Below are 12251 nucleotides of genomic sequence, written 5' to 3'. Positions count from 1 at the left end.
TAAAAACAGGTATAATAACAAGTAAATAGAGGAGATAAAATGGAATCATAAAAAAAAAGCTCAATTAAAACCAGAGAAGGTAGGATACAGGGTAATAAGAAACAAATACAATGAATAAATAGCAAGATGGTAAATTTTAATCCAAATGTATCAATAATCACTTCAAATGTGAACCATCTAAACACACTGGTCAAAAGAGATTAACAGATTAGATTTGAAAAGCAAGACCTAACTATAAGCTGTCTACAAATTAACAAAGCATTAACTATTTTTTTTTAGAAGACACTTACAGGCAATTTCTTTCCATTAAACATAACCTTGACTCCTTTGCACGAACCAGCCAAATCGTAAGCTCTTCTGGTCATGAGAGCTACAATGTCCTTGTCAAGTTTCTCCATCTTAAACTTGGACAGATCTGGTTGGAATGTTATGCATGTGTAATCTTCACCATCAAAATGTTTAATTTTGGCTTCAGAAGTCTTCATCATATTATTCATCCATGTCTGTAAAAGAAAAAATATTCAAATGTTTCTATAATGCTTCTATATTTGATAATACATAAAGACTCAGCTAATGAGATAACACTCATTTACCACAACTATATCCATTTTCCAGCTTCACAACAAACCAAATTCTTGAAACTGATATTATAAATGAAAAAATTTTTAATACTACTATTATAACCTCATGCTGAAAATAAGCAAAATAAACTGCACAACTTTATACATTGTTAGTTCAAACATCTTTCAAATTCTTCAACATGACCATACAGAATTTTACAAAAATAAAAAGATATGATGCTTTTCCTGACAAAATTATTTTAGCCTATGTAAAATTTCAAACTATTTTCAAAGGTCTACAAAAGTGAAATATAAAATTTCGAAATGTAAATTTGACGAATCAACAAGGAATTTTTCAAACATGCTAAGCAGATGTATTTCAATCTGCCTGTGAGGGTCAAGACATTTTCCCTACTGCTTAAATAGGTTAAAGGAAAAGTCTGTTAAGTAAAGCGTTTGTTTTAAAGGAATAGGAGAAAGATAGGTTTATGTAAAATATCCCAGGCATTCTGAAGTCTTTTTACTCTGATTACTTGCTTAATGCTTTAAAAAAAGTTATATGGGTATCACTGCAATTTACCTAAGGTCTATTATCTTGGCAAAGCAACAAACATGATTATTAAAAAAAAAAAAAAATTAGGCACATTTCTATCATACCTGCTTAAAACTATGTTTGTATTCTTTGCAAGCAGTTTCTACTGTGAACTTTGTACTGAAAATATTACAAAGTTTTGCACCATAACCATTGCGACCACCTGTAAAAACAATTAAATGTGAAAGGTTTAATGAAAATGACTTTAAAGAAACTTTGTTAACTCACCTACCATACAGCAGGTCTGTTGCAAAACGGTTTCCACTTACTGAAATAATCAATTGATGATAATGCAAAGTATATTTAGATTTTTCATTTAAAGAAAAATACAATTAAGATTTAGCACATATAGTAAAATTAAAATATGCATTTTGGAGATTATCTTCATCACAACTTCAAAAACATTAAGCTTTGTATCTCCTATAATTCAGTAAGTCTATGTATGAAATCTGAGCTTTCTATCAAAGTTACTTCTCTATTACAAAATTTTAATCTATATAACTTCCTAGAGCCTTGGTTTTGGAAAAAAAATTATCCATCTACTTAGGAAATGTAAATAAGTAGAAAAACATCTGGTTTTGGTCAAAGCACTTTCAACTCTATTCATATAGACTTTCAATCTTGACTCTCTTTAAGAAATCAGTTTAAAAGCAATTTAATTGATACCAAAACACATGGTGCTTATGTAAAAACAAATTCACATAAACAGGAATCATACACATCTTATTTTCATCAGGACTCTAATTCAAAACCCAAACCGTTAGCCAGGTTAGAGCTCCAGGAGTTCTAGCAGAAGTCAGCGTACTACAAGAGTTAAGTCTCTATCAGACTATAACCAAGAAAACAATTAAACATGATAGTTTTTTATATATTAACTCTGAAAAGGATTTTCTCATAAATAAAACTATACAGATTTCCTTTTCTGTAATATTTTATATAGAAATAGTAAGAGAGGGCAATATTTTTCAATAAAAATTCTGATCAGCCTAAATCAGACTTTACCTGTTACTTTTTTCTCATCATCGTCATAGTTACTGGATGTTAAAAGCTGTCCAAAAATTAATGCAGGAACATAAACTTTCTCTACTTTGTGTTCTACTACCGGAATGCCTTTCCCATTATTCCAGATGCTTATAATGTTAGATTCACTGTAAATAAACAAGCAGAGTTTAAAGCTTAAAATAGTTATAAGCTGTATCAATTAATTTACATCAATAGTAATGTAACCCAGAATAAACCTGAGTTTGCCAGCCATTACCAACTGGGAGACACTCACTCGTCTTCCAAGAAAATACTTGCTGAGGACACACATTTCTATCCCTGAGTCATAACTCAAATTAGGATCACTAAGATCTGCAGGTAATACTGCAAAATTTCTCAGGAAAACTCTTCTCAGTAGTAAAAGCAGTGAAGCTTTTATAAGAAGCCAGCTATCAACTTCATTTTCTTTTCATACATACTAGCCATGATCTTCCTGCCCTGCCAGTGAGCCACCTGTGAACCCGGGCTCTGCAGGGCCAGTGGCCATGGCCATTTTTATTTCCTACCTGACTGCTGAGCAGGGCAGACAGAAAGGGAAAAACAGCCTGAAATGTACTCCATTCTCTGCCTAAATGTTAGAGGGTTGTTTGTATTGTGGCAGTCATTGTTATAAACTAACCTTAATGGTTTTAAAATATGTTAAAGTATGTTATGTTTATGTTTTTATGTTTATGTTAAGTATTACCTATTTCAGGTCTTTTAGGTTTTTCAGTCACAAAACCATCCATTTTAGTCCTAAGTGGTATGGAGTAGAGGTTCCTACAGTTAACAGCAACTTGACGTAGGCCATAGTCCTGATGGAAAATTTTGCCTACCCTATCGCTTCAGGGTAGTATATATTATGATGCCTTTACCCACTTAGCCAAACATGCAAAGAAACACAGCTTCACTGAGAATTACCTTAAAAAGCTACCATTTGCCAATCTGATTCACAATTATTCTTAGACACACTGTTTCACTCACACATACATAGCTTAATCTCTCTAGAGTTACTAGAAGTAGTTATTACAACTAAAAAAAAAGTTATAAAAGCCAAAATGAAAATCAAAGATCCAGGAGGAAATTAATTAAATTTTTAGAAGAAAAAGAAACTAAAAAATAACTTAACACATCATCTTCTTTCCCTCGCTCTACAATATAGGTTCAACTCTCCGAATCGTGGAGACTTAAATTCTGATATCATTTTTATTCATATCTCCTGATCATTCTCTAAAGTCGTTTAATCATCAAGATATTAATTTGTCCTATTAGATTCGTTTCAGCAGTATCCGACCTTCCTTCATTCCAAATGCCAGTATAGGAGTCTAAATTAGCATCACCTTAAATACTGTTACTGCAACACTTCTAAAACACAGAGCTAGCCACTCCCCTTAACTATATTCTGATACCACAGCTTTCCTCACACTACTGTTTGCTCCAGGACACATCAGTAGTTTAAATGTCTTCTATTGCATGTTCCAGGCCCATTATCCATATCATTACTTAGAGTCAAACTGAACTACCACTATTCTGCAACATGCATCCTATTTTCGTCAGTTTTATTACGTGTCCATGTTCATTCCCAATTCTTCCATTTCTTTGTTTATTGGTCTTTCCCTTGCCTATATTACCTTTTCCCTCTTTGTCTAGCCAAATTTTACCTTAACTTCAAGGATCAATTTACGACTTCAGTTCTCCCACAAGCCTTTTACCCAGCCTAAAACAATGTTTCCCAACCCTCCTTATATTGAAACTTGCAAAAAAATCTAAAGTATTTATGGGAGACCTCAGGACATAATTAGGTTAGCTCACTTGTGGGTAATACACAGCTGAATATTTAAGTATGTAATGGTTTCAAATTAGCTACTGTGGGCTTCCCTGGTGGTGCAGTGGTTGAGAGTCCGCCTGCTGATACAGGGGACACGGGTTCGTGCCCCGATCCGGGAGGATCCCACATGCCGCGGAGCGGCTGGGCCCGTGATGCATGGCCGCTGAGCCTGCGCGTCCGGAGCCTGTACTCCGCAACGGGAGAGGCCACAACAGTGAGAGGCCCGCGTACCGCAAAAAAAAAAAAAAATTAGATACTGTACTTTACCTTGTGTGTCCTAAATGCAGATGTCAAAATAGTGGGCCTTAGAAACAAGGGCCGTGTATTGCATTACTTTTTTAGACTTCCAAATAGTTCCTAGCTTGGGCTTAAAACCTGTAACTTATTAAGCATTTTTTTTTTTTTTTTTTTTTTTACAAGACACTTCATGGAGTTTAAAACTATAGAGAAGAATTCTGAAGGAAATGAAGAAAGACAATGAATGGAAAATTACAGATATTAAACATCTCAGAATGACACAAAAAGTCAACAAACTCATGAGAAAACCCTTAAAATTTCTTCATGCTACTTAGTACATGTGGTACTATAATTAAGACACTTTGTAAATGCGTTATCTTCATCTCAGTTTCAAAAAATGAGGCTTGATGTCAAGTACATTCTATAAGCCTGTATGAGTATGAAACTGAAATTTTCTATCAAAGTCACCTATTACAAAATTTCAATCTATTTCACTTCCTAGATCTGGTACTTATTTCTATAATCTCTAAACAATGATTCAGAATTTTATAACTATATTCTTTGCTCCATCAATAATGTTCACATTAGTATTAAGAATGATGTCCTTGAATAAGCTATAAATAAAGTTTCAAAATAATTAAAGCTAACGAGAAACCTGGAAAACAATCTAAACATCCAATATTCATTAGCTGGAAAGAGGTTAAACAATGATGACATACTGACATAATAAAATACTTAGAAACATTAAAAAGAATTAAGTAGATCTACATAAGTTAATAAAGAAGGCTGCCCACAGTATGTCAAATAAAAATTAAAAGATACAAAATAGTATACAGAAGGTGATTTTTTAAAAATGTATACATATATGTACATATATTTCAGTATGAGTGTGTACACTGAAAGCTACAGCTTTAAGTTTCAACCCTGAATAAATAAGAATACGTAAGCTAGAGAAACAGAACCCTGGTTAATGTGCTTTCCAGTTATTTGATTTTAATCAAATAGATGCCAACAAATAAGTTGTTTCAATAACAACTAACCATTATGTTATACTATTTAATGGGTTTTAAGCTCCCCTGTAAGAAGTTGCTTCAAATTCTCTTTCTAGAATTACTGTCGAAATTCTGCATGGCACTCCTTGCTAATCTATTCCTACTTTTATTTTGTTTGTTGTTTTGTTTTGTTTTGTTTTTACAACCATGGCTATTTACTTACAGTTTATTCCCACGTCACAGAGTATTATCAAAAGAGGAATAAGAGCTAAACTGTGCTGTGTATCCTCTACACTTAACCCATTATCAAAATTTAACCTCTCTTTTACACAAAGAGTTCATGTACACACATGCACAAAGAAAAATAAAATCTGCTATACAAAAATGTTAAAAAGAATGAAACCCAAAGAATATAAAAAATGGACAGAGAAAAATGGATCAATAAAATAAACAGCCTAACAGCACTTTTCCCCATCTGAATTCTGCTTTAAAATGACTTAATTTAGAAATCTAACTTAAGCAAAAATTGCATCTCTGAAATAAAATTTATTTTAATAAAAGTAGCATGAATTCTGTAATATATGTAGTAAGGGGAAAACATAAGGAATGATTTTATGGGAGAATACTCACAAAAGTCAAAATGTTATTGTTAAAATTAGCAAATATAAATAAATAATAAAATATGAGGATCAGCAACATGTCCCAAAATGGTTGTCTGTTGCCAATTTTAAATATGTGTGTATAAAATATATATTTTAATTAAAAGCAGGAGACAGATTCAAGAGTCTCATCAATAATTTATAAACAAAAGTAAAATAGGAAAGGAGAGGTGAAAAATATACTACCTTCACCCTTTTTTCCTTGGAATAGTAGACTATGAATTTTTGTTTTATATACATATTTTATATGAAATTAAAGAACTTTCCAGCAGAAGCAGTTAAAATGACTTAGAGATAAATAAGAAAAAAGAAACTGTTATCTGATTGCCATTAAGAACCAAATAAACTTAGTTATAATTCTATGACACTCTTATACTCACACAAAAATGTCTGCTGAATGAAAAGGGAGTTAGAAAGAGAGCAATAAAGGCACTAGTTACACAGAATTACTTTGTCCCAAATCTGTAATAAACTTAAAGTAAAGCCTGCCACCAAGAGTCATTATTTGGTCTATAGAGCTGTTTTATAGCTCACTGCTTGATCACTTTGTTATGATGGGGTTCTATTTTTTTTTTTCTTTTTTTTTTTTTTTTTGCGGTACACAGGCCTCTCACTGTTGTGGCCTCTCGCATTGCGGAGCACAGGCTCTGGACACGCAAGCTCAGTGGCCATGGCTCATGCGCCCAGCCACTCCGCGGCATGTGGGATCTTTCAGGACCGGGGCACGAACCCGTGTCCCCTGCATCGGCAGGCGGACTCTCAACCACTGCACCACCAGGGAAGCCCTCTAATCTTTTTTTTAAAGTCCACATTGTTGGATCAATGTGGTCAAAACAATTAAGATAAAAGAACCAAATATCGTAATCATGTTCACCATGAATGTACTTAAGAAAAGGCCTTCTTCCTTAGTTTTCAGTCTTTCAGTTCTGATTTTTAAAAAAGCTTAAAGATATCAAAAATTCAACATCTATTACTCCTTACTAGCTCTCCTAAAACATAATAAATGATACCATTTTTAACTGATAATTTCCTAAATATGGAAGAAAAGAAATCCTGGCAGCCAAAATTTCCTTAGTTGCAACTTGTTAAGTGTCCTGTGCATCTTACCATACAGATTCTCAAGAATTTGTTATAGAAATGATGCATATGAAAAACAAAAAAAGAAAAAAATCAAGAACTTCAACAGTATAGTTATGTGGTAATATTTTCATATAAGATACAGTCAACTTCATGGTATAACTAAATGTAAATTATATTTTTATTATATCATTTATCTTAACCATGTCCTTAAATTATTAATGACAGTAAGGCTATAACTGAATTATTAAATTTTCATGTTAAAGAAAATTTTCATGTTAAAATCATGCTAAATTACTAATTTACTAATTATAAAGGATAAATGTAACATAATATCTCACAAAAGCATCCTGGTAAAAACAGGATAAAGTTTTAAGTTAGAAATACTTTATTATTTTCACTCCCCCTCAGTCCACCAAAAAAAAAAATCACTGTAGTTACCAGCTGAACACCTTCTATAATACCAGCAGTTCCCAATTTACAAATGTTATAAATGGAAAAGTCCAAATGTTGGTTATGAAAAAGTAAATTTAACCCATAATGTAACTGGAATAGTACTAACAATAGCCCGTAGCCTTGAGTACCAAAGCAAAAATAAGAAAATATTGATTATTCTAGCAGCTGAAACAGTATCCACAGCATCAAAGAGGGAGAAAAATGGTCTCCAAGTGCTCCCATAAGGAAGTACTGAATACCTTGGAGAAAAAGATCATGAATGACAGAGGAAACTATAACAGGGTAGCATTCTGGCCAAAAGAGGCAAAAATAACAAGGTCTCAAGCAACAAGAAACTCAAGAGTATTAACTATATGCATTATTCCTTTGAGGAATGTTCGAAGTTGAACATCTGAATAAAACAACTTAGCATAAAAATTAAACTTGAAATATACTTACGGATCAATAGAAACTTTAATACAGGTCATGTTCTTATCCCTCTGTTTATTGTCAGCTGCATTAACTACAAAATTAAATATTTTGATAAGTAATAAAATATATAAAGTTATAATAAACATACAGCTGCACGTGCATCACTACTCAATATAAACATTTACATATGGTAACAGTTAATGAAAATAATACTGCTAACTTCTAATACAAAATCTTATTTTCCAAATAATATTCTTAAATTTTATATCACACCAAATTACAGTTATGTCTTCTAGCACAAAACAAAGTGGGGGGGGATGATTCTATGATATATAAAAACAAATTAAGTAAAAACAAACATCTGCAGTTTACAAACGCCTATCCGGGTCTAAAAGTAAAGTATCGGGTTTAATTATATTTTATCTTGGCAACACATAACTACTTTCTCTTGCTCTCCTTCAATAAACTAGTGATTTTATAGACAGATTGAGCTGAAACCAGTTATTTTTGAATTAGAAAAGCACTCTTTAGCATCCTTAGAAATTAAAGTTTTAAATCCTATGAACTATAACTGATAATACTTGCATACATTAACCACAGCTTCAGTGGTTAGCTAGCTGTCAAACTGAACTTCAATCACAGAAGGAACATGTTCCTGACAAACACTGTGTAACCTAAAAGTAAAACTGGCAGATAGTTGGCAGACAAGAGTGAAAAGTACAAAACATAAGTAACCAGTTTTACTCTCCTATCTTTTTCCCAAAGACCAAAAGAAGCTTCAAGAGACCCAAACAACCCTGGTAGGAAACCTCAAGTGGCACTGATTAGTCTCTATAGAAAATCCTTGGCTAAAAACGTTTCCAAAGTGCAAGCCTGCCCTAGGAGTCAATTAGGTATCCACACTTCGTTGTGATTTAACTAATCGTGTGATTTGGAATGGACAGAGGTATTTGGAACAATGGTTGTTAAACCTGGTTGTCCAACAGAAATACCTAATGTGTTGGTGAAAAACCCATTTTTATGTGTCTCAACTCAAACCGACTGAATCTGCAAGGATCAGGCCCTGGAATCTATATTTTTAACATGCCCTCCCCTGTTGACTGGGATGTGAGCAGCCCCCAGACGACTGCACATACAGGACCATACAATGACCCTGGGATTACTGATCAAATACAACACATGCATTTTACAGATGAACAAACTGAAACACAAAGACATGACGTCCAGAGATATGAACATATTACAGCAGGTAATACAGATTTTCTGAAGAACATTTATACTCAGCATAAAAACCAGAGATATGCCTTTAAAATTTCTAAGTCTGGTTTTACATATATAGGGACATTATAATGATATCAATAGAAACAGATGCATTAAATCTTAAGCAAGTACTCACCCAAAATTTCATCAAAGATCTTGTATAAACCCGGCACAAAGGTAACCTCTCTGCAATTCATTCCTACATCTTCATCATACACCCACATGAGCTGCATTGAGAGAAAAATTCAAAAGAACTTACGGAGTAAAAAATATTTAACATAAATTTTACAAAGCATAAACCCATATTTGTCATTTAGTCTGTAAATACTTAGATCTTCAAAGTAGAAAAACATACTACTTCAGCTGCAGTCAACCTCGCTGTATTCATCTTCAATTTAAATAGCCTCAAAATTGAGAAATTGTTCATTTTGTATCAAGTCTGTGTTCTTACTCATACATAAAGTCAGCTTTAATATAAGGCACCAAAACTTGTTAGAAACAGTATTTAAGTAAAATAGGAAAAACAATGTTTACTTTACACTTTTACTTCACACATTATATTTTTCTGTAGTATAAGTAGCACAGAGTAAAACAGTATGAATGCAGCATGATTTTGGAGTCAAAGACACCTAGCTTTGAATCCCAGGTCTCACTAGTTGAGGTCTGAGCAACTTACTTAAATTTAACTGCTAGAAAAAAATTGCTATGCATAAGCCCAGTCCATAGTAAGCATTAAACAATAGTCATCGATGTGTATATATAAATTCTAGAATTTAAAATAAACCACAGCATGAACTTCAGAACTTTTAAAAAGTTCACATAGCACCATTTTACTTTGTACGTCTCTATACTTCTCAGATAGTTTTTAGCTCCCAGTTTTTTTAATTTCTAGTGAAAAATTAAGACATTTCTACCTCTTAGATCTCTCTCCCTACTTTCTATTATTACCAGAGACGTGAAATTGTGTACTCACAGAGCATATACTTACAAAATTTTATTAAGAAGTACATATACATCTAATTTCAGTAAAATTTAATAATTACCTGTGTCAATGGCTCCACCGACCCAATGTACGTATCAGGACGAAGGAGAATATGTTCAAGTTGTGTCTTTTTCTGATACACTCTCTCGACAGACAACTTCTTTGAAGAATCATTTTTGTTTGCAGTTTCTGACTCTTCTTTTTTTGCAGCATTGTTCTGATCAAAAAGAGTCTAAAATTAACCAAAAAATCAAATTTAAATAACCTACCAAGGGATAAACTAAAATGTATATGGACACATAACATAGGTTTTCTCTTTAACAACAAAATTATCTTTCAGGCTCTGATTTTTAAGTTCTAAAGAAAACACAGGTCTATTTACTGAAAATCTAGTACCTTTTATAATATAGTGTGAAACTGCAGTTTTGACTGAGCCCAAAAAGTAGGTATACATAGTTACCAGAATAGCTAGAAGAGCCTACAACTATTCAATCAAGAAATATTGGGGGGCTTCCCTGGTGGTGCAGTGGTTGAGAGTCCGCCTGCCAATACAGGAGGACACTGGTTCGTGCCCCGGTCCGGGAGGATCCCACGTGCCGCGGAGCGGCTGGGCCCGTGAGCCATGGCCGCTGGCCCGCGTACCACAAAAAAAAAAAAAAAAAAAAAAAAAGAAATATTGGAAGAGCTTCAAGATGGCGTAAGAGTAAGATGCGGAGATCACCTTCCTCCCCACAGATACACCAGAAATACATCTACACGTGGAACAACTCCTACAGAACACCTACTGAACACTGGCAGAAGACCTGACCTCCCAGACCTCCCAAAAGGCAAGAAAGTCCCCAAGTACCTGGGTAGGGCAAAAGAAAAAAGAATAAACAGAGACAAAAGAATAGGGACAGGACCTGCACCAGTGGGAGGGAGCCGTGAAGGAGGAAAGGTTTCCACACACTAGAAGCCCCTTCGCGGGCAGAGACTGCGGGTGGCGCAGGGGGGAGCTTCAAAGCCACTGCGGAGAGCGCAGCCACAGGGGTGCGGGGGGCAAAGTGGAGAGATTCCCGCACAGGGGACCGATGCCGACCGGCACTCACCAGCCCGAGAGGCTTGTCTGCTCACCCGCCGGGGCAGGCAGGGCTGGGAGCTGAGGCTTGGGCTTCAGTGGGATCCCAGGGAGAGGACTGGGGATGGCGGCGTGAACAGAGCCTGAGGGGGTCTAGTGCGCCACAGCTAGGCGGGAAGGAGTCTGGGAAAAGGTCTGGAGCTGCCGAAGAGGCAAGAGACCATTGTTCTGGGGGTGTGCGAGGAGAGGGGATTCCGAGCACTGCCTAAACGAGTTCGAGACGGGCGCGAGCCACAGCTATAAGCGCGGACCCCAGAGACGGGCACGGGACGCTAAGGCTGCTGCTGCCGCCACCAAGAAGCCTGTGTGCGAGCACAGGTCACTATCCACACCTCCCCTCCCGGGAGCCTGGGCAGCACGCCACTGCCACGGTCCTGTGATCCAGGGACAACTTCCCCGGGAGAACGCACGGCGCATCTCAGGCTGGTGCAACGTCACGCCGGCCTCAGAGGCGACAGGCTCGCCCCCCATCTGCACCCCTCCCTCCCCGTGGCCTGAGTGAGCCAGAGCCCCCGAATTAGCTGCTCCTTTAACCCCGTCCTGTCTGGGAGAAGAAGAGACCACCCTCAGGTGACCTGCACACAGAGGCGGGGCCAAGTCCAAAGCTGAACCCCGGGAGCTGTGCAAAGAAGAGAAAGGGAAATTTCTCCCAGCAGCCTCAGAAGCAGTGGATTAAATCTCCACAATCAACTTGATCTACCCTGCATCTGTGGAATACCTAAATAGACAACGAATCATCCCAAATTGGGGTGGTGGACTTTGGGAGCAACAATACATATATTTTTTTTCTTTTTCTCTTCTTGTGAGTGTGTATGTGTATGCTTCTGTGTGTGATTTTGTCTGTATAAGCTTTGCTTTTACCATTTGTGCTACGGTTCTGTCCGTTTTTTTGTTTTTGTTAGTATAGCTTTAAGTGTTTGTTATCATTGGTGAATTTGTTTTTTGGTTTGGTTGCTCTCGTCTTTTTACTTTTTTAATTTTTAATAATTATTTTTTATTTTAATAACTTTTTTTTTCTTTCCTTTTTTCTCCCTTTTATTCTGAGCTGTGTGGATGACAG

At 35.7% G+C, this 12251-nt stretch overlaps 1 protein-coding gene across 4 annotated transcripts in view; it reads right to left on the bottom strand.

The window, feature by feature from the left end:
* Positions 1-12251, bottom strand: part of TOP2B (DNA topoisomerase II beta) — a 68974-nt gene that overhangs the window by 36053 nt on the left and 20670 nt on the right. For 3 of the 4 annotated variants that reach the window (XM_032629584.1, XM_032629583.1, XM_032629581.1), the window contains exons 2-7: positions 10136-10306; positions 9229-9319; positions 7860-7923; positions 2155-2300; positions 1218-1315; positions 291-503 (exon numbers count right to left, since the gene is read on the bottom strand). In XM_032629584.1, the coding sequence (XP_032485475.1) occupies positions 291-503; positions 1218-1315; positions 2155-2300; positions 7860-7923; positions 9229-9316 (609 nt within the window). In that variant the 5' untranslated portion in view covers positions 9317-9319; positions 10136-10306. The remainder of the gene's footprint in view (positions 1-290; positions 504-1217; positions 1316-2154; positions 2301-7859; positions 7924-9228; positions 9320-10135; positions 10307-12251) is intronic. The other variant, XM_032629582.1, reaches the window with a different exon arrangement.

This window comes from Phocoena sinus, chromosome 4 (assembly GCF_008692025.1).
Source record: "Phocoena sinus isolate mPhoSin1 chromosome 4, mPhoSin1.pri, whole genome shotgun sequence".
NCBI lineage: Eukaryota > Metazoa > Chordata > Mammalia > Artiodactyla > Phocoenidae > Phocoena > Phocoena sinus.
The sequence above is the reverse complement of the archived record's forward strand: the minus strand, read 5'-3'. Positions and strand labels throughout refer to the sequence as shown.